Source organism: Chelmon rostratus, chromosome 8 (genome assembly GCF_017976325.1).
Source record: "Chelmon rostratus isolate fCheRos1 chromosome 8, fCheRos1.pri, whole genome shotgun sequence".
Taxonomy (NCBI): Eukaryota; Metazoa; Chordata; class Actinopteri; order Chaetodontiformes; family Chaetodontidae; genus Chelmon; species Chelmon rostratus.
The window spans coordinates 10,639,397-10,661,978 of NC_055665.1; the positions used below are offsets into that span (position 1 = coordinate 10,639,397).

General features: G+C 43.7%; 1 protein-coding gene across 2 annotated transcripts; it reads right to left on the bottom strand.

Annotated features, from left to right (window-relative positions):
* Positions 1 to 95: 95 nt before the first annotated feature.
* Positions 96 to 22,513, bottom strand: clstn3 (calsyntenin 3). 2 transcript variants are annotated; one of them, XM_041941912.1, is made up of 19 exons: positions 22,300 to 22,513; positions 21,408 to 21,474; positions 18,209 to 18,331; positions 16,549 to 16,759; positions 16,181 to 16,389; positions 14,904 to 15,053; positions 14,141 to 14,326; positions 13,769 to 14,056; positions 13,129 to 13,241; positions 11,191 to 11,350; positions 10,309 to 10,368; positions 10,020 to 10,168; positions 8,435 to 8,583; positions 5,896 to 6,122; positions 5,523 to 5,684; positions 4,934 to 5,079; positions 4,548 to 4,683; positions 2,274 to 2,458; positions 96 to 2,183 (listed from the first exon to the last, which is right to left on the bottom strand). In XM_041941912.1, exons 2-19 carry the CDS (start codon positions 21,472 to 21,474, stop codon positions 2,034 to 2,036), a joined length of 2,871 nt encoding a protein of 956 aa, XP_041797846.1. In that variant the 5' UTR covers positions 22,300 to 22,513; the 3' UTR covers positions 96 to 2,033. The 2 variants fall into 2 exon arrangements, with proteins under 2 accessions (XP_041797846.1, XP_041797847.1); XM_041941913.1 differs by lacking the exon at positions 21,408 to 21,474.
* Between the last annotated feature and the right edge of the window lie 69 nt (positions 22,514 to 22,582).

Consider the following 22,582-nt stretch of genomic DNA (forward strand, 5'->3'; position numbering starts at 1 on the left):
AATATGACCTCACTTTTAAAATACTTAAAATATACTAAAAATATTACGGTGTCATTTCAATCAGTACCCACCTCTAACAAGAAAGCTCTCTCGTGGAGACGTCATATAGTGTTTTTATTATGAATTTTGTAATGTTTTCTGACAGTTCTCAATAACAATTAATCGGCATATTCCATGTCATCATTGTATCAATAATTACAGGTAATGTTCCAATAGTAACATAGTAATAATATAAGTTATTAATCAATGCAATGTTTATTCCTTCTTAACATCACACTCAAAAACGACAGGCTTTATTTACTGACAGGTTTAGCACTGCACATTGATAGGCTACACAGACGGACAGCAAGAGACACAGAGGGAGAGGTGAAGGAAAAAGGCAGTGGGGTGGGGAGGGTAAGGTGAGGAGAAGCACACAGTTGTACATTCATTGAACCAAAGATATCCGATGGAGGGGGAAATAAAAGAAAAAAAAAGGGTTAGTTCTGAAACGTGAAAACATGACCTGGAAACATGAAAGATAAAATGAGTGAGACGTATCTAAGTGTCACAACAATGTGCCCTCCATTTTCTGTGATTCAGATATTGACAAGTTCTTAAATTACAACAATAGTACACACAAATTAAGAGACACTCATCAAGCCAGGGATTATCATCCTTATCACTACTACTATTATTATTATTATTATTATACTGTTTTCTGATGCTGTAAAGGTGATCACTCAAATGGAAACAAAAAGTAAATCATAATCTGCTCCCTCTCAAAGTGTGCAGAAAAAGAGTGGCTGCAATAATAATAGTAATAACAATAATATCATAATATTCATCATTGTATGTACAGAAAATTCATTACAATCAATACAATCAAAACTGCCCAAGCTGAGCTGACATTCTGGAAACAGCAGGGGTAGCATTATGGAGTGTGTGTATGTGTGTGTAGTTTTGTGTGTGTTTGCATGTGACGTCTTGCAGTTATTGTAAGAGCAGTGTGCATTGAGTGAAACAGTGCAGTGAGAGTCATTTAGAGACATTCCAGTGGTCACTGTGAGGGGGGGTCAGAGGTCAGGTCTATTGTAGATGGTCATGTTTTGTCATTTAGTAGCACAAGCTGAAACTTTGCAAAGACTCTAATTTGAACCAGAGACCGCAGAGACGTAGCATGAGCTCAACACCTCAGGCTTTTACTCTGCGTCACTGGAGTATTGCAGTAGTACCAACTTGTGTAAAGGATGAGGTGTATGGTTGATAGTCCCCAAATCTTCTCTTCTCTTATCATCAGCTCCACATAAAATATAACCAGGAGCTGAAGCACTACAGTCATCACAATACCAAAAATAAAATACCTGCAAGCAGAGTGTTTTTTTTTAGTTTTTCTGAATGAACTTTGAGAGTGGCCGTACTGTCTGACCCCACTGTCTTCACTCTGCAGTTAACGGTGGTCGAGGGATGCTTGGAGAGAGGATGCAAAGAGGGAGAAAAGAGCTTGTGCACAGACTTCTGGAGTCAATCTTATAACAAGCGCAGAGACATGTCGGGATCAAGGCTTTGTGTCTTTGCCTATAGATCGATTCAAGGCCTGCATGTTGCGGATTGTTTTCATTTTGTAAAGATTTCATTCTGTGTTCAATAACAAAAGATAGAATACAATCTTTTTTAAAAAAACAAAAACAAAAAACAAAAGCAGTCTCATTCAACCAGTATTACACTATACAGACACATTACCATCTTGTGATTTAGAACTGGTGCACCACATACAATTTTGGTGGGGTTTGCTCAGGCGGTTAAATTACATTAACTGTATACATTGTGCCATTGAACATTTAGGTGGAGAACAACTGCCCGTTATTGGATATAGGTCACATATGGCATTGAGTGTCAAGGGTATTACAGTGACTGTGTTGTGCGTAGTGGTTGTAAGCATACATTCCTTATACTAGTGGTGTCAGCAGTCGTTGATATTAAAAGTGTTGGAGTGTGTGACTGGTGATCCGGTTTGTGGTTTCCATGAGAACTGGTGCAGAGACACATGTGGCTCAGTAACGACGGGCGTTGCCGTCCCTCCCCTCCTTCTTGATGATGATCCGCTGGTCGTCGCTGGCATCGTCAGGTGACTCCGCTACCTCCTCATCCTCCTCCCCCTCCCCCTCCGTGTCAGCAGAGATGCCCATACGAGACTCATAGGACTGTGTGAAAGAGCGACGTGTGGATGAAAACAGGCTTGCTCATTTATTACCATCACATCCTTCAACATCAAGAGCTTGTCGGGTTTTTACCTCCATAGGGTTGACGATGATGGTGAGGGCGGAGTCGTCCCATTGGCTGCTACCCTCCTTACCCCCGCCCCTGGCACCCTCACCGCGGCGATGGATGGAGCGAATTCGGAATACACCGAGGATCACCATGACAACCAGGAAACCCACACATACCATGATGATGACTGTGGCTGCTCCTGGCACCACTGTAAATAAAAAACAGTGATGATTATGTGTAATGAAAAGTCTGGTGATATTCTATATTCTTCTGATTGATGACAAATTCCACTAAAATAACAAAACAAAAATGAATTGAGCCGACTACAAGCATCCAAAGCCTGAGGTCCCTTATTCCTCAGCACCATAGAACTCCATTGTTGTGTGAGCCACACTGTTGCACTGGGTGACACACTCTTCAATTATAAGGAACACAGAAACTGTAGTTCATGTGTGCAAATCCTGTATATCCTATTGCAGTAAATACTCATTGAAGGACCAAATGTGTACTAATCCACCACTGAAAACAGTCCTCAACAAATGCACTATGTCGCCCTGTTTGAATGATCACGCTTCAAATATAAATTTTATATTTTTGTAACCACTTTTACAAGTTTGCTTGGGGCTGAGTGCTACAGTCAAGGCAGGGAAATCCATTGAAGGAGATTTGTGTGCGAACTTGCTAAGTTTTAACGTATGTTGACGCAGTTGGCTGGTGCCTATGAGTTCATTAGAAACTCTCGTAAAATTGGCTCCATTCCGTGTATGAAAAGTAGCACAATTTAATAAACTAATCATGTCCTGAAAGGCAAATTTCACATCTAAAATTTGATGTTAGACTGTGTGGTAAACATGATTCAGCCTGATAATCCTAACAGCTGTGCAGCTTTAGTTATTGCAAAAATGAAACAGCAGAGGTGGAGCAAACCATTACACAAATACTGGTGACACTGCCCCACTGTGCACACTGTACTTTAAATGGGCTCTGCATGTTCAGGCACCAGCATTAGTGTTCAGCTGCAGCCATTCATCAGTCATAGGTCTCTGAGGTCTTTTGATTAGGGTTTGTTGGTTGTTCCTCGCCCAAGGCAGAAAACAGACTGCCTTTGACGTTGCGGCTCCCAGACTTTGAAATTCTCTCCCTTCACATTCTCCCTGTGGAGTTTTCTTGCAAACAAACATTAAAAGTTCTGTTTACATTTAGTGTTACTCATCAAAAGTCATTGTTTGTATCCTTGAGATCTAACAACCTTGTTTAGTGTGTTTCCTCCCTCATAAAACATTTGCAAAGCTGATTCTTTAAATATCTTAAATTCAGAAGTGTTTACATCCATATTTACTAGCTTGCAGTCTTCTGGTGCATTGCAGCATATCTGACAGTCGCCTGTTGATCAGTGGAATAGTGTGACACCTTTGGTCACCTGTGTGTGCATGCATGACATAAACAAAACGAGGACCCACTCATAGAAAAACAGGCACTGTCAGATGTCTCAAACTCCACAGGGAACCTTTAAGATCTGTGACCACAGCAAACCCCTTCAAAAAGCAGCTCAAGAACTACGACTTGCCTTTGTTCAGTCTTATTGATTTCCTTTTCTATTTTGCTTGTTACTTTCATCCATCACTTTTTATTAAGATGTAGTTCTTTGCCTTTATTTGATAGTGAGAGTGCAGAGAGAGAGAAAACAAAGAGAGAGACATACCACAAATGTCTCCGGTCAAACGGAGCCAAACTATGATTTTCCTTTGTTTTGATTATTGTGAGAGTCGGTATGACTGTGTGGGTTGTCCTCCATAGGGAGTGGACCGCATATATACCTGTTAATTAATGAATGAAGGCAGGTGTGTAGTTTGGAGAGGGAAGCAGAACAGTTTTCGACCGTGCTAAAACGCTGTGTCAAGCAGGTGAATGGGTTTTTCTCTTGTTCCGGTCGTATAAGTATGGTTTATAGCAAAGTATGACAATAAATGGATCATCATGACAACGAGCAGAGACACTGTGTTTAATTTCAAGCCGCAGGCGTCAGACTCAAGCCACCTAACTGCCACCTCAGTGACTACAGGTAAAGTCACTACACTCCGGATGCTGTGGCCACTGTGGCCACGTGGTACACACCCCAACTGTTGGCTTACCAGCTCCCCTTATCCATCACTTCTATATTGTGACTGAATTTGATCTATATGAATTTAATTTGAATTTAATCTATATTGTGACACTTTCTGACAGCTGTTGTAGGATGGTGCTGCCTGTATCATGACATTACAGGGCAGGAAAAGCTGATGTGAGGGAAATGTCACCTGAGTTGCGGTGTGGATTGGGCAAGGTGTGTCCGCTCAGCTCTCCGGCGTGGTGGGATGGATGGAGAAACTGCTGCTGGGAGGCCAGCAGGTGGGACGGGTGGTACAGACTGTCCAGAGAGTGGAGGAAGTTCACCTGCAGGGAGGAGGCGAGAAACAGAGAAGAAAAAAGAGTGAACTTGTAAGCTATGTGGCTCAACCTGTGTTGGTGCCTCGCAACAAACATCAGCAATTCTCATGAGTCTTTTCATAAGTTAAGTTAGTTATTTCTAGCTGTCATGCTGCTCCCAAAGGTCAAGGCTGAACTTACATGCTCAAATCTAATGGATATATTTGTCTTCATATCTGCATACTAGAGGTGTAGTGTAAACGATGTCTCTTCTCACCTCCAGAGTCAACTCATTGCTGGTGTATCTGCCATTCATCTCAGAGCAGGACAGGCGGAACCGCCTCTCAAAGCGGGCTGAGCCTTTGGCGAGTCGGTAACGAACTGAGCGAAGGACGTCCTCGTACACAGAGATGGATTCGGCACCTGGAAGGAGCGCAGAAAAAAAAGAGGACAGGACAAAAAAGAAGACGGGGAGTCAATACCGAGACGATACCTGTAGAGACAAGCAGGAGGAGAGAAAAGAGGTCTGCAGCTCCATATTGACAGCTGGGAGTGGCTGTATGGGATGGATGACTTTACTATTTTAGGTCATTGGGAATCTACTATGAAGTGTTTTAAAGGCCCTGAAAAGCTGTTTTCTAAATCAGCATCTTACTATGTGATGTCAAGTCTTATTTGAACAGGACTTGCTGGAAAAAGGTGATGCCACGTATTCCTAGTAGTATAGTACCTGTATCTATTTCATGGTGTTTGTCTCTTATTCATTGTTATTGTGGCCTATCTTGGCCAGACAATATCATTTCATGTTTTAATACTTTCCAAGTTAAAAAAAAAAGTTTCAAAATGTGCAGAATGCCTCACAATACCTGTAATGGCAATATAAGCAGTAGTATTGATGATTTCCAGTCCCCTCTCTCGCACAACATCCATGTCCACCAGAAGCTCCTCCCTCTCTGGGTTTAGCTCCTCCCCCAGTGGCTGGACCTCACAGCCGTCCAAAGTGTGAGCCACGGCGTCGGACATCAGGGCTAAGTGGTGGTGAAGAGGAGACAAAAGATGTCATTACCCCAGTTTAAGAATCGAAGGACTGAAAGACTGCAGATGGTCTCTCATTTATCTCTCTATATGCAGATATATAGACAAGTGTTGAGCAAGGGCTGTGTGCTGAACAAAGAGAAGAAATCTTTCAAATCTCCTGAAATTAGATGAGGCACTGGAGTTATTTAGTGAGTGACTCACCTCCACCCTCCATCCCCTGCGCAGCCGTGTTGACAGCATGAGACAAGGAGCAGACAATCCGGAGCTCAGGGAAAAGGGGGACACCGCGGGGGCCTTCGAACTCAGGGGCGGGACGGGCCAGATGAGGGCCGACCCCCGACAGCGAGATCTGAGGGGCGTCAGGCTGGAGAACCACCAGGTAACCTTCCAGCTGCTTGAGGGACAGGCAGCTCTCCTCGTTGAAACATCTGTCGGACAGAGAAAGAGAGTTAATAGACGCCATTACACTTAATTTTACTGCACTTTTATGCTTGGAAAGGTGTCTAACTATTCCATCACTAGCCTAATACAAATACATCCTACCCCTCTCCCGTATTGATGGAAATGTACAAGAGAAGAAAGTAATTATATGACATTGAAAACAAACCCGAGTTTACAAGTAGTACTTTTTATAGTAGGAGGTATGAAATGCAGCATCAGCCCCTACTGATGCACAACTGAGGTCACTTGAGGCAGTTTATCAGACTTTGATCTGTAAAATCAGCAGAGTTCCCCTTTAATTTTCATCTAATGTCGCCATCAGGTCAAAATTTAAATATGTCCAATAATTTGGTTAATGATCAAATACCTGAAGACATTTCCATCAGCATCAGCTGTGCTTTGTGTTAGTGCTAAATTAGCAAATGCTAGCATTCTTACAGGTGAAATCAAAATGAACAAGGTAAAAATTATACCTTCTAAACATCATCTGTTAGCATGCCGATGTTAGCGTTTGACTAAAAGCGCCACTAGCATGGCTGTAGGCTCTTAGTCTTTCTTATGGCAACGCAGTGGCCGAGTCATGTCAAGAAAGTTGGCTCGATGATCACGTACAAAAAGCTCTAAAGCCAGTGCAATGCTTTCTCAATTTATTGTTCCCTAATTTCACAACAACTGTGGTTAAAACAATAAAACAATAGCAAATGCCAAACCGCAGTAGCTTTGCTGTTACGAATTAAATTTTCCTGCCAGAAAAGTGAGAGCAAATCAGATTGATGACAGGCTGCTTACATATATTTATTCATCTGCACTATAATTCAGCATCATATTTGAAAGGGGATTAAGCAAAGTGTGTGTGTGTGTGTGTGTGTGTGTGTGTGTGCGTGCGTGCGTGTGCTACATTTCCACTATCAGAGTGAGCAGCTGCTTCTATCGGCCTCTCCAGAAGGGCCTGCTGTTCAACCATCTGGGTAACTCCTGGCCTCAAATCAGTCTAATCTTCACACACGCAATAATAATAAAAAAAAAACCTATACTTGAGCAGAAACCAAAGGAGAAAAAAAATCTGCCCCTGACCTTGAATCGTCAGGATCTTAAAAACAGTCAGCGGAAAAAAAAGCCCGGTAATCATCCGAATCTTATAAACATGCAACAAAAACAACAGCCTGAGAAGACAGCGATAAGAAGATCTGCACAGCCTGAGAGTTTGATGAGATGTGACTTGTCAGCAGGCAGCTAGTTAAAGCATAAACACACAATACAGCACATACAGTATATGCTCTGGATTGTACTTCCCAAGGTGAATTAATATTTCATCAGCTAAAAGTGACTGCTAAAGCCAGAGAGCCAGTTCACAGTTGTTAAGCATGGTGGAGCGCTGACCCGGAAACAGAGTTTGTGTGCTTTTTATTTTCACAGCCATGTGATTCAGCGTGATGCAGACTGAACCAGGGTCTCGGGGACTGTTTGGAAGCTGAACAGCCTTGTGCTGTCAGTCTGTCTGCCACCATTAAGGATACAGAAAAAAAAAAAAAAAACATCTTGGCAGCATGAAGAGTTTTTTTCAGGTGAAAGTATGCGAGTAACACAATGATGACAGGCAGGAATGGCCGTCTATTTTTAATTGGCCAGCACTAAAAAGGGAACGACTGGTGAAACAGTTTCTTAAACTTAATCCTTCAGCAACCTCAGTTACTGTAAGAGCAGGCAGAATGAATTTGGCTTCTGCAGTTTACTCTCGCTAAAGTTACGTGGTGGCTGAATGAACAAAGAGATAAGATATTCCTTGTTATCTCCGGCTTTGACATATTTCCTATACACTCATGTCTTTCACGCCGCACCAATTCTTATCACAGCCGAGGCAAGGTCCCATTTGATGAGTTCAATGTCAAAGGAGCGAGCAGAGGCAGAGTCCAGAGAGTGACACTTGATTTGACTGCTGCAGACCGACTCTCAGATGCCCAGGGAAGCACGCGTCTGATGTATCGTGTGTGATGTCCACAGATTTCCAGTGTGATCATTAACATTTGTGGTGTCGCTTTCTTTCAGCCTGCTTTGGTTAATTTCCTGCACTTCAAAGAAGGACTTTCAGTCAAAGGACAAATCTTGGTCACCAAGCTGTCTGGTTGTCTGCTGTCTTGCAGCTGCATCATATGTTGGCCTATTGGGTCTACTGTCAGTGGTGAAATCAGTATCTCCGCCTCCTCTGACTCATTTTTATCTGCATGGTTGTTGACATACATCCACAGTTGTGAAAAGAGCCCTTATCTATTTGTGTATGTGTATGTATGTGCTTTAGTACCTGAGCGAGGTGGTTAGTTTGAGGGGTCGGACTCCAGGGGTGGCGAAGCGTAGAGAGTTTCTGTAGGTGACCTGCTGCACTGCACGGTTAAAGCTCTCAATGTCGTCTCCCTCCAGCACTAAAACTGACTGGCTGGGGTTCACGTGAACCTGCAAGGTCAAAGGAGAGGCTTGAAAATCTAAGTTTGTATCACACCACCAAAGGTTGAGACAAAGCTGATACAAAAAGATAATGGAGGCTTTGAAAGGGTTAAAGGGTTAAAGAAATAATAGTATTAGCACACATATGATTTCATGATACTTCCACAGACCACAAACCACAATCCACAAACATTGTAAGTTTTAATGCCTCAAACTCACCAAACCACCACTAGAGGAGGTTAGACACACATTTGGCAACATAACTGTAAGTAATTATGCGTTGTGTTTGTAATTATAGGATAGGTTTACTATTTTTTAGGTGTCTACATGAAGACTGAAACAGGTTTTGCTTGCTGTCAATTGTGAGCATATTCTTTAATGTACAAACCATAAACAGCAAGTAGGAAAACAGAAATAAATTTATGTGAATGACAAAACTGTTATCTTCTTCTTATACAAACCAAAAAGGTTCGCCTCATGTGCATAAAACGCTCGACATAATGTTTCAATCTGAAAATGTAATAGGACATTATGAACTCACGATTGTTGATATGGAGCAAGTGCTCACGTGTGCTGTTAGCACTGAGATTGCAATTTACAGATTGCATTAGATTCGATTAAGTCATTGCTGCTCATATGTACAAACCACAATTAACATTCAGTATCACACCCAGATCTCTGACCACATTCCACCGTGCACACCCAACAGAGCCTGAAGGTATCGGCTCATGTTCTTCGTGAAGGATGCGGTTTAGGCCCTGCTTCCTCACTGCTCTTCTCCAGTATCTCCTGAAGAGGTGCTTTGGATTTAAAAGCTGGGCCCTTTAAGCCCGGGAGCGTTAATGAGGAAGAGGAGGATCTGAACTCATAGATCCACACCTCAGTGGATTATATGACAAAAAAACCAGGAATTTTTATGAGAACAATATGCTTTGGATTTAAAAACATAGATTCATAGATATACACATACATATATATTATTTATACTGTGGTCTATATTTTCTATTGTGCAATAGTACAAAACAATGTAATTTCTCTGGCGTAGGATCAGCAAAGTTATACCTTATCTTATCTTGATTTAACTTATTTTTATCCATTAATGAATATTCTATTTTGTGAAGAGCATTTTCGATCAGTCGGTTATAATATTGCATGTTTAGCATTTACATTTCTCTTCTTACTGTATTTATCCCTGAACAGCAAACAATGTATTTTGTAAATTTTATTCTAGAAAAATAATATAATGTGTTTCTGAGGATGACGAAAACATCTGTTGAGTAAAGTGTGGTGTACTGGAGAAGAGTACTGTAACGTGTTTTAATTCTGAATGTTAAAGACTGTACTTTCTACAAACAGGGATGAAATTATTTAATGTGTATATCTTGACTCCAGAGACTCCTTGAGCCTCATCTCCCTCGTTCTCCCTCAGTTCTCTGAGGTGTTACCTTCATGCCAGAGCCCAGGGTCTCCAGGTCTCCGAAGTCCAGGCCCTCCCTGCAGGCGTACAGACACTCGACCACACTGTGAGGCTCCACACTGCCGGGACGCACCGTCACCCCCGACAGCAGGCCGTGGTAACCGCCCACATACCTCACTAAAGACCAGAGATAGTCCTGTATGAGCACTGCATTTATATTCGAATATGCACATGAATAATACAAAAAACAATGGCACAGTAAAACAAACAGACTGCACACTCTCGTGCTGACAACACTGTGACAACAGGGAGGTCACCTGAGTCTTTGCCCTCTGGGATGGTGTTGTTTAGTATCTCCTTCTGCTTCTCTTCAGGCTCTGCAGGGAAAACCATTGAGGAGCAAAGGGGAATAGACAAAGAGAAAACAATGAGGCACACTGAGAAAGATGCTTCAATGCGGTAAGAAACTGAAAGCGAGCGCAAGACTGAAGGTGCCAGAGACTGACAGGAAGAATAAAAAAAAATAACACGAGCAGGTGCGAGTGAGAAAACGCAAGCAGGAAAACTGCAGATGATATTCAAAAATGCACCGTCTCCTCATTATCTAGCAGCAGCTGTTGCCAAGCAGGCAGCAGAGCCACTTCCACTGTGGAGTGGAAGACTGTGAACGTACGTGTGTGTGTGTTTGTGTGTGTGTGTGTGTGTGTGTTTCGCTGTTAATTGGCAGCCAGAGTTTCTCACTTTAACCAGCGGTTCGGGTGCAAGTGGCTGATAGCTGTCTGGCCCTCGTGTTGTTCTGCTGCCCTGAATAATTGATGAGTCAGTTATATTATTAGCCCTCAAAGACAAAATGCATCAACCAAATTATAACAGAGTGGAACGAGGGAGTGAATGACATGAGGCAAACCGTCCCCGCTGATTGTTGTTAGGTGCCTTGCGAGGATTCGTGAGTTGCTGGTGCTTATGCCAGAAATGTCAGCCTGCTATCTTTGGTGACGTTTGACATTTCAGTGGCGGAGGGAGCAACTGCTGCTCATAGCATTTATGCAAAAAAAAAAAAAAAAAAAAAACCCCACCAACACCAGAAATTAAAACAGGATTCCTCGCTCCCTGCTCGCATTCATTCCTGTCAAACTCCATCATTAAGCTGGAATGAAATATATGTCAGTTGTGGATTCACTCAGCATAAATTTCCTCACCCCAGCATGCGCCGATGAACATCCTCTGGCGGGGGGCGGGGTTGGGGATGGCTCCGTTGTCGTGGATGAGGGCGGGGTCGAAGGTCACGCCGTCGACATACAGGGTCACGGAGGGGAACTGGACGCTGAGTGAGAGATGATGCCACTCACTGTCACACACCTGTTGGACGGAGATAACATGGGAGTCAACACGAGCCTGAACAGAGCAGCTGGACTCGCAGGGCAACAGTCTGGACATTTACTGGTGAACATCAGAGGTGGAGAAAGAAGTATTCAGTCCTTTTACTTGAAAGCATCAATACAACAATGTTAAAATACTCTGTTATATGTAAAACTCCTGCAATCATAGTCCTACTTGACTAAAACCACAGCGGTAATGACAATAAAATGGACTTAAAGTATAGAAAAGAAAAGTTCTCCTTCTGCAGATGCCCCTCCTTGGACTGATTTATCATTACATTAAATTAATGTTAATGTTGTTGATGTTGTAGCTTTAACTACTTTATGTACAGTAAGGTAGTTAAGGGTCGGCCCTCTCCAAAAGGTCACAAGGTAAATTTGAGCCATCGTGAGATGATTCATCAGCTAAGAAAGAAGAGAAGAAGAAACTCCTGCCTTATAAATTTGCTTTCTTTTTTTTTAATGTTTCTTAATCTCTGCTGTTTTTTCTTTGGGTCTTGAGCAGCTATTTAAATGAAACCTTCTCAGAAGTTTAGAGAGGAAATGTCTCTTCGGTGGAAACTGCTGCCAGCTCATAGACATGTAAAACGTGACGGGACGCCCCAAGTAGCTTTTTTTGTAAGAGGCCGCATCCAAGAAGTTTGTGAGGCGCTGGTGTAATCTTACACAATGTGTCACATTTTACAAACTCATCTACTATGAAATGTTAATCTGAAAAGTAATGTCCAGCTGCAGCAGTCAGGTAAATGCAGTGGAGTAGAAGTATAAACATCATTCAATGTAATACTCAAAAAATAAACTGAAGTAAATGTACTTAGTTACATTCCACCATCTACTGTGTGTAAATTCCTGTACATGTTTGTTTGAGCTTTCTCTATAGAGAGGGCGACGTCAATACAAGGAAGACAGACCAGGGAATTATAGTGACAGAGGGGCAGAAAAGAAAGACCAGGGTAATAAGATATCGTGGTTCAGACAGAGGGATTTGACAAATCTTCTCTGTATCAGCTCAGCATCCTTTAATCCATGTTCCTTCAATCTGTCTGGGACCAGTGGTTTCAGTCAAAACAAACCCCCGTCATCCAAAACCCACACATACTCACTTAGGTATGGAACTTTGCCACATGATCAATACTGAAAATACCTCGCACGGAACCATTTTACATATACATTTCTCATGCGTTCTGCACCGATGCACACATGCATCACTGTTAACCTTCACGTGCAGGTGTTGGGAGAAAAACCATGAATATGATGCTGCGTTTGTGTTGTATGTATATTCATGGAAGAAGCAAAGATCATCAAGTGCCCAGCTGAGATCTGATGTTTTACCACTTAATGCTGAAACTGAATGAAAAAGAAAATTAGTCATATTTTGTTTTTTATTGTCTGTTATTCTCCTTACTGGGAACTGCACAATACTTAATCTAGTGTGATAAAAACAGAAATTGATTTTGTGAATACGGATGATGCATAAATATTGGGATGCATTTGAAGTATCCCGTTACTTGCCTGGAGAAGAAAAAAGCCTTAACGAGGATAAACTTTGGGCTTGTATCAGCTCTTTTATATAATTTGAAAGAACATTAAATTACTCATGATATTGCGAATGATGCTCTTTTTTTTTGGGTCCTTTTGTCTTTGTATTAGCGGAGAATGCTGCATTTCCTCCATTTCCGTTTAATTTCAAGGTACAAATAAAGAAGAAACAAGTGCAAGTGAGAACATCAAAGGTAGGAGTAGCAGATCCCCCAGTACCTGCTCCAGTTTCCACAAGAACTTGACGGGCCGTGCGGCGGAGACATCGGGCCAGTAGAAGAGAGAGAGGCGGCAGCCGTGGACGGAGAGGGAATAGTGGGAGAAGGAGTCGTCTGTGGAGCAGGAGAGCGGAGGAACAGAGAATAATTGGAGGGTCAGTGTGGTCTTGTCAAGCAGTGTTAGCAGACATTTCTTCAGAGAATAACCAATAAAAAAAGTGCAATGAGTTTATTTAAGATTTTACTCTTCGGTTTTATCTTCCTCACTTTCATGGCTGTTTTGACCGAGGGGAGGTTTGCTGAACATGCTGCTTTTTAGCACCGCAACCTTCAAAGTCCTACAGTTCACACGATACACGCAATATTCTGCCTGGCACAATTACAGCGTTTTTATTGTTCTTATGCTGCGTGCACTTGGCTGCTCAAGTGGAGCTGCTGGGTTTAAGTGTCTCTCTCAAGAGCACCTTGATAGTAGTTGTTGAAGCTATAAACAATTTCACTCCCTCCTCAGCCCCTCTTGCAGCTCTGGGGATTTGAGTCTGTAAACTTCTGGGCATTTAATGTCTGATTTGTGAATGAGAAAGTGTTTTTTTTTTTTTAAGCTTTTCTTGCTATCTTCTCCACGCATTTGAAAACCGCACCATTCCTGACGGTGCTGCACACGATAGTCTCCTCCTCCTTGCGATTTCCTCTGGTCTGAGTGGTCGCAGGCTGGATGTTGGCGCCGCCCCTTCTCATCCACAGCTGCAGGGTGAAGTGGTCACCCGATAATGCCGCAACGACCGAATCCGGCACCACGGCGACGTGGTTGGACCCGTTGAAGGAGAAGACAAGAGATGAATCAGAAGAGGGGAGAGTGGGAAGAGCCGAGGTCCAGTTAGAAGCAGGGGATGGAGGTGGGAGGAGGTCGACTTCACCCCTGACAGCACCTGATGAAGGAAACAAAGGTATCAATAAAAAGGGATTCTGCTGTCTGAATATTAGCGTGTTTCCGTCTAAAAAGCAGAACTCACCACACAGTCGTCGCACAGATCTGTCAGAGTAGCTGTCTCTGTCGCAGCCCTTCCCGATGTGGCCTGTCTGGAGCTCTACGGTGGCCTGGATGTTCCACACAGTCTCTTCGCAGGTCTCCAGATGCAGGCTGGGGAACAGGGGGATGCTGCCTGACCCCGGTGTGTACTCCACACGTTTCGTCCATCCTGAAAAAAGAGTAAAAGAAATTTAAAAAATGATTGGCGGCCCCAAAAGCCCAAATCCTGTGAATTCAATCAGGCTATTCAATCTATTTCATACTCTCTAAGACTAGTACCTGCCACACATTCATACACCCTCTATTCTCTAATAACTGGCACTTTAATGTGCTCATAGCAGAATAAATGTTGAAGCAGCTGGAAATTTGCATGTTAAAATGAGAAACGGTGTTGAAATCCTTCTGCACTGTATGCGTTTCTGAAATTAAACAGAAAGAACCAGAAAGGCTGTGAAAAAAAAAAACTGCTCATCCTGAAGAGGAATCTAATGTCAGGGAAAGTGCAGTAGTAGTAGTATGACTCTATAAATATATCATCACAGTTTAAGTAAATGCCATTTCTTCACATCAGCGCTACCTCTTTAAATCTCAGCTCTTGGTATAAACATGCAAAGGTGATTCATCTAAGTGGCAGCCCACACACATTCCAGCTAAAAGTGATAGTTTTGACCAAAAAGCAACAGATTAAATGATTTAAGCACGTCCAAGGACGGCAATAATCAGCACAGATTAGTAGCGTCGCTCACCGATCCAGCCTGGCTTGCAGGACGGCTTGACTGTGACAACAACCTGGGCATCAGCCTGAGCGCGGTTCTTTCCACAGTCGAAGGCGGTCACCCAGAAGGTGTGAACACGCTGACGCTTCGAATCCAACGGCTCGGTGTTCTTGATGTTACCTAGGAGACGGAGAGAGACAAAGACAGAAAGGACAAGAAATAATGAAACAAAGAATAAAAGGCAGCCAGAAATAGAAAGGGTTAGTCATCAGCAACAAGCTCATGTAGTTGAAAGCGTGGCACAAATGAACACTCATTGATAAAGCGTCAAACACTGCATGTACACATTAACACAGCCGCTATCCTGTTCAGCGCACTATACTCAAAAAAAGAAAAAAAAAACAGGGGGAGATAAATTGCACAGTGCAAAATGAAAACTGAAGGGTGATTCCTGTTTTAAAGAGATAAAGGCTACAGCGAGTAACTGTGATAGGCTGACAGTGCTCAGCATGCCAGCTGTCAAACAATAGGTAAGACAGAAGATGCTGTGACATGGCGAGAGGAGAAAACAGAGGGATGAAAGAGATAGCGGCAGCAATAGAAAAAGGCAAAGTAAGGGGGAAAAAAAAGAGAATAGACAATGACAAGCTCACAGCATCTGAACATGGCTGGAACAAAAGGCCTCTGTGCTGCTGTACCAGTCTGACCCAAAAAAAAGAAAAGGAGCTGCTCATCCTCTGCAAAACCCGCCAAGTCCTGGACAATTCTGCAGAGTCATACTAAAACAGGGTCCTGCTCAGCTGCTGTGTCACATTGCAACCGATCTCCCACGAGCCGCTCAATGGACACAATAATGACAAGGAAGAATTCAAGGAATCTACGAGCAGCCAGGAACAAAAGGAGCTATATTAAACCAAACAGCTGCGGCAGTGTTTATGCAGAGATTGAACAATAGTTCGCCCACACAAAGTCTATTTTAACATCTTTTGGTTTCTACCTGTGAGGGGAATTAAGTACCTGCAATCCACTCTGTCGCTATGCAGACATCGATACCTCGGCAGTGTGTGGTGTGTGTGTGTGTGTGTTTTTCATGTATTGAGTACATCCGGAGTTTAGGAGTTGAATACTGAACTGGATATTGAACTGAACGATTCTACACAGGGCAGATAGTGGAGACAGCAGAAAGGGAAAATAATACGGCGCCTGGCGGGGAATATTGTGTTTCTGTAGCAGAGAAAGACAAATATTAATAGGTCTGCGAGCCCGACACCCGTTGATTTACTGCTACGAGATAAAACATATCTCACCGTCGTTGTCAATAGCGAAGGGCACATTGGGAGTGATGATGTCATAGAAGCAAATCTGGCTGTACTGCGGGGAGCAGTCGGCATCCAGTGCCTCCACACGCACGATTCGGTCAAACAGACGCCCTTCTGGGACAGAGGCCTCGTAGCGACGCTCCACGAACACGGGGGAGAACTCGTTGACGTCATTCACACGAACGTGTACGGTGGCCCTGAGGGAACGTGGGGCGGAAAGCAAAACACAAGCAGAGAGAGAGGGGTTACTGCGACAACAGGAAGGAGTCGGAGGAAGCTCTTTCCTGACTGACAACAATTAGTGTTAAAAACGTTGAATATCTTCGGTGCAAAGTGAAAGGAAAGAGGGGACGAACTTGTGGGATTTCTTGCTGTTGACTCCATCAGGTCCCTCTCCGCAGTCGTAGGCCTGGATGGTGAAGCTGTGCTCCCGCTGGCTCTCACAGTCCAGCGGCTCCTTGGACCGGACCAGACCCTCGCCAGTGGAGCGGTCCAGAACCACCGCCTCAAACTGGACTGAACCGGAACCTGAGGGGCCATTATGAACCCGGAAGCCACAGATTTCACCTGGGAGAAGGGAGGGAGGAAAATAACTCAAATTAAAGACACTAAGTTTACTGGTGCGTCTTCATGAATAAATAGCTGGTTTAATATAATATTTTATCAACTTCCTATTGCTTAAAATGTGTTTATTTTTGTCATTCTGTGACTTATTTTTGCTTTGAACTGCTTATTATAACTAGTTTCCAAAGAATGCCGCAGCCTTAATGAATAAGAAAGATCATGCAAACCCAAAATTTATCCTCTGTGCACAGGCCTCCAGGTTGTTTTAGGATTCATTTTTTTTAGCCTTTACTCATTAAAGCACTCTCGCTCCAGCACACAGTTGTGGGCTTTGTGCCCTAACATACCTGCACTCAACCTTAGATCCTGCTGCAAAACTCTGCAGTCTAGACACAAAACTAAAGGAGATTGTGAATTTCCTGTCAGCGCCCCCAAGCTTCAGAGCAGCCTTCCTATTAAAATTCAAATTGCTGCCTCAGTGATTCCTTTAAGTCTCTAATAAAAACTCCGACATTAGGTCGTCTTTCTGTGCCCTGCCACCTCTTCTTTTTATTGTCCCAATCATTGGTTTTATTTCACTGAAATATGCATTGCAAATAAAGTTTTTTTTTATTATTACTATAACAGCTACAACAACCGGTGACATAAAACCAGACATTCGATCAATCAGCCCCCAGTCTGGCCAAAATGTCCACGATCAGGCATCTATCATTACTAAATTAATTGGGACAATTTAACCTGATATTCAGTCGATTTAAAGTCATATCATCTTTTTCAGGATATCAGAGGAGTGCAGACAGATATCTGGGGGATTCCTTTAAGTGGCACTTCATCTTACACAAGCAGTCATTACATGACTCAAAATAAACCCCCAGCATAGCAGCTGGCTGCCGTAAGTTGAAGGTAGGGAATGTTCTGCCTCAAACACCTAATTTTCTCTTCCTGCTTGACATGATCCCAATAAATTTCAGGCAGCGCTTTGAGTAATTCTAGTCGATCTATTATGATTTGACTGAACACGGTTATTTCCAGGAGTGCAAACGCGATAACCTTATTTCATCAGGGCGCAGAGGCAGAGCGCTGCCGACTGCTCCTGAGATGAAGGGTTGAATTACACTATGATGGTCTAAAAATAGTGGACTCTGTGACTGAATACATTGCCTTTAATATTTAGACCGTCTATTGGGAAATATGGCTGGAAATGGCAGTGGCCTGATAGGTCCGAACTCAGTAAAAATCAGCGTCATGTTTACTATTAAAGCCCAAGCAAGGCCTGGTGAGATAAGTTTTAATTTGGCTGGGCGAGCGCTTGATTTGACCTATTTTTCACAGTTGCCAGTTCTCTGGATGTTCGAGCAAATTTATGGAACAGCTGAAATTTTTTTGAGCTTTTTCTTTTGCCAGCTCTCTCATCTCATATTCTTCCATGCTGCTTGCTGCTGTGGGTGTTACCAGCGTAGTGTAGTGGAGCGTCTTTGTCCAGGGCAAAGAGAGGGGGATTGAGCAGCACGGTGTTGTCGTTCTCCATGACAATCCCCTGGTACTCTGTCTCGATCCATGGCTTGTGCTTATTGGCTGAACGGCACAGAGAAGAGGAGAGACCGAAGAGGCTTTGGGTTAAATGGAGCAATTACAAGGAACCAATGTGTCTATTTTTAAACACTCCATTATGGGCGAGGACGTGGTGAGAGTGTGCATGAGTGGAAAAGTACACAATGTATGCATGTGTGTGACCACAAAGACACTGTTTAATCACATTCGCAGCCTTATAGATCCCTGCTCTTTCTTCCTCTCTCCATACAGACCTCACAGCTCAAAAGCGCCACTCTGCACACCTCCCTGGTTGGCAGTGTAATTAAAGCCAGTCAGATTTCACCTTATCACACACAGAGGGGTATATTGCTCATATCAATCAGGCAAACTGACCTGCCACAGGCGCCGCACAATAATGCACTAGAAAAACAGCCGAGTCAAAATCAAATGCCCGAGGTTTACTGTGAATTTAACCTTTAATTGCGAATTAATTATTCATCCCTGCGCTGAATGTTCAGCGGCGAATGATCAAAGGCCAACTTAATGAGCCAGAAGGATGACGATTTTACACTCCAGCAAAGAGCAAAAACAAAAGCCGGAGTGCCTCCCCTCTGTTGTCCTCAATCTCTGAACGCTGAAGCGACGGAGTTTGAAATCAGACAAAGGCACAAGACTTGTGTTTAGCAATTGCTTTGTTGTCTAGACGGTGAATTTTCCAGAAAATCTGACTGGAACTAATGTCGCCGTCTCGTCTGTGAGATGAGAGTCAGCAGAGGAAAGTGCTGCCGGATCTAAATCTGATCAAACTTCTCTCTTCTTCAAAGTCAGGGCTGGGTATCTTCAAAATTTTATGATTATTGAGCCAACACGTACAACATTTTTTTTTTCATACCTTAGCTTCTTTGAAACCAGTAGAACTAGTAAAGTACCACATTTTTGATCAATTCGAAGGGTGCTTTACTTGGTCATTTCCATTTTGATGCCTCTTAAAACTTCTACTCCGCCACATTTCAGAGAGAACTATTGTACTTTTTACTCCACAACATTTTTTTGACAGATATACAGTAGCTACTAGATACTGGGGCTGAACGATAGACAAAAAAAACCCCCCATATTGTGATTTTTTTGACAGATGCGTATGCGATGAGTCACGGATTTTAGCGTGAATGGTAATTTTTGCATTTCATTTCCACTGTAAAAAAAAAATATTTAAATGCCGATGCTGTGTGTATGCTTTAGCTGGGGTCTGCACCGAACAGCACGTTCCTGTACGTCTGGAGAATATGATTTGTGGGTCGGGGGGCATCGCTGCAGCAACACGGTGCTTCATTTCTAAGCGTATGTTTTGACACATTTTACCGTTATCATAATATTGCAGCTCCTGCGATTTGGGATATCAGTCATTTAATGAATGGATTAATTGTTCAGCCCCTCTAGTAACTAGTTAAAATGAGCTCAACCTCAATCAGCTACAACATTAAAACGCTGCATACACAGAAACAATCAGTTATAATAATAATCCACCACCCCGAAAGAGGCCATTCTGCTATCCTGATGAGTAGCAGTTGAAGCTAAAACAGGGTGTTAAGTTGCTTTTATGAGCAAATCTTGCTGATAATACTCTGAAGTAAAATTCTGAATGCAGGACTTGCACTTCTAATGGGGCATTTTAGCTACTTTCTGACAACTAAATGATTGATCAAGACAGCAGTTAGAAAACTGCAACAGGGTTTTTACACTGCTTTCTGACTTTTTATACACCAAATGATGAGTTGAGAAAATAATGATTTGGCTGGTTTGATTAAAAAAAGATCTCAGTGCTCTTCCACCACACAAAATGCATTTTTAACTCAACAAATACGCTAAAATTCTCACATGTTCAAGCAGCTGTGCAAGAACTCCGCCTGACACTGGAAAAATAAGATTTAAATGAGGAAACATCTGATCGCTGAATAAGAGAAGAGCACAGATCTGACTGTGCTTTCCATGTCATGGTTTTTGGTAATTATGGTCAAAAAGTGGTTGAGGTTCGAAACCCAGCCCTGATCAATTCATCGTCTCCTCTCAAGGTCCAGCCTGACACCGTCTCCTCCTCCTCCTCTGTTTCCACAGTCCACTGCCATGTCTCTTTTTTGGTCATTTATCTCCCGCCCTCTGTCCCCTCGGCTGATCTCCTCCCTCCCTCCCCTGCTCTGCTATATAGCATTAATCTGAGCATCAGGCCCGTGGATTACATCCGGGATTACAGATTGAGAGGCATCCCATTCCATCTCTGTCTGTCTCTCCTGGCACTCTTCCTCTCTCTGTCACTCTATCGCTCCACAACACTCACCCACCCACCCTGTCTGTCTCTCTCTCACACACACACATACACACACACACACACACACACACACACACACACACACACACACACACACACGCATGCAGTGTATACACAAACCCTCCGGTATCTCATGCCTTTCCTGTTCCTTTTCCCTTGTGTCACCTGATCTCACGTACCACCTCTCTCCGACACCACCTCCTCCTCCTCCTCCTCCCTTCTTATCAGCCTGCGTCTTTTCGGCCACGTCCTCTCCTGTCACAGCTCCTTCTCCTCCGTCTCTCTCTCTCCCCGCCTCGCTCTGTGTTTCCCTGACACCCCATCTCCCCTTCAATCTCCTCGTCCTCCCTGCATCGCTCCCCTCGACCTCCTTCTCTGACGTTCTCCCTCCACGCTGTCTGTGTCATTCGCCTTCCCCCAGCATGATAATCATTGGAACAGTGATGTTGAATCAGAGTCACGGTTATCCAGGATGATAAGTCTGCTATAGAGGAGGAAACAGATTTATCATCCTCTCAGAGTCACAGCACTGGCGAAACAGGCACATGCACACTGGGTCACGAAACACACAACACGTAACCAGACATGAATGTGGTCTCAAATGCACTGTTTATAATGAGGAGGCTGAAGCTATGTGTTACTATTAGGGACAGCAATAAAGTCATCAGGAGCATTTCAGGGCATAACAGTCATGGCTCTGCCCAAGCACCTTGACAGGCCTGCGTGCTCCCATGACAATCTAAACCATCATCTCTAACACTTTACAATTAACAGTCAAGAGGATGAGCAACTGACCTTTGTTGCCAGTGGCAACCGAAGTCAAGCAAAGGAGGAAGAAGGAGAGAAAATTCATTCTGTCCATCTGAGGGAGGAAAGGAAAGGAAAGGTAGAGGGTGGGGTGAGGGATGGGGGAGGAATACAGTACATGCATCAACAACTGATCAGCACTGGAAGAGACAAGACAATCAGATCAGGCCTATCACAGAGGTTTTCACGCTGCTGTGTTTGTGCAGCAAGACACAACTCGGGTGACATGTATGCAACCTTTGGAGGCCTAAGAGACGCCCTACATAATGAACTTTGGAGCTGCACATTGAGCAAGCACTAATAAACCAATAATCTATAACTGTTTCAGCAGAACGCTGCTTTCTGGCTTTCCTCAGTCAGACTGTCAAGCTTGCAGTTGCAGAGCCTAGAATATGTGGAGCGTGCACCTTACCTGGTCGTGACAGGAAAGGTTTGGCAGGTGGCTGTGTGGGTGTTTTATCATGTTTAAATTGCGGTTCGTTAGGTGTAGAAGAATGCAGCTGCAGCTGTGTGGTGGCACTGGCCACAAGTGAAAAATGAGGTGGCTTTCTGCTCTCATTGACATAACAAGCCTCTCCGTTTTCTCCACTGCTGCAGTCCTTGATAGGCTACGGGACAACATCCACTGGAGATGACTACATCAAAAAAGAGCAAATGTGGAGCAGAAGGCTCCATCTGCGCACAGGTTGCTCGGGCTACACACAACATTCAAGAGCAGAGAAACATGCTATGCGACAGTAATCGGCCGATTTACATTACAGGCTGGTGTTGACACACATTACCAGCTTGGGCTCCACCATCGCCTACAGCCGCGTTGGGAGCTTGAATCTAGGATGTCGCAGGCACGAAGGTTAGCTGGAGCTGCCGATTTTGACATTACCGTGGCGAGTGCGGCGATGCTCCTGGTTGGTACCCAGCCTCTACGCTCGCAGCATCCGCCTCTCACGCCCCTGCCGCTCGGCTCGGCAATCCCCCGCAGGCTGGAGACAAACCTCCGGGTCGAGAGGACGCGCAGGTGCTCTGAACGGAGAGGTGGCTGGGGCGAGAGGGGAGGGGGGTATATTTCAGCCTGACGCTAGCCTCGGCGATGAGGTGTGAGGGAGATTAGGAGACCGATGGATGCCCTTGTTTTTTCGGCTCTACAGAGGAGAGGGAGGAAAAAA

Excerpts from the sequence above, each read along its gene's own strand:
- clstn3 (XM_041941912.1), bottom strand. The coding sequence starts at position 21,474 with ATGGACAGAATGAATTTTCTCTCCTTCTTCCTCCTTTGCTTGACTTCG. Across the intron at positions 18,332-21,407 it reads GGTTGCCACTGGCAACAAAG|CCAATAAGCACAAGCCATGG; the intron begins GTCAGTTGCTCA and ends TGTGCCGTTCAG. Across the intron at positions 2,459-4,547 it reads CAATCCACACCGCAACTCAG|TGGTGCCAGGAGCAGCCACA; the intron begins GTGACATTTCCC and ends TTTTATTTACAG.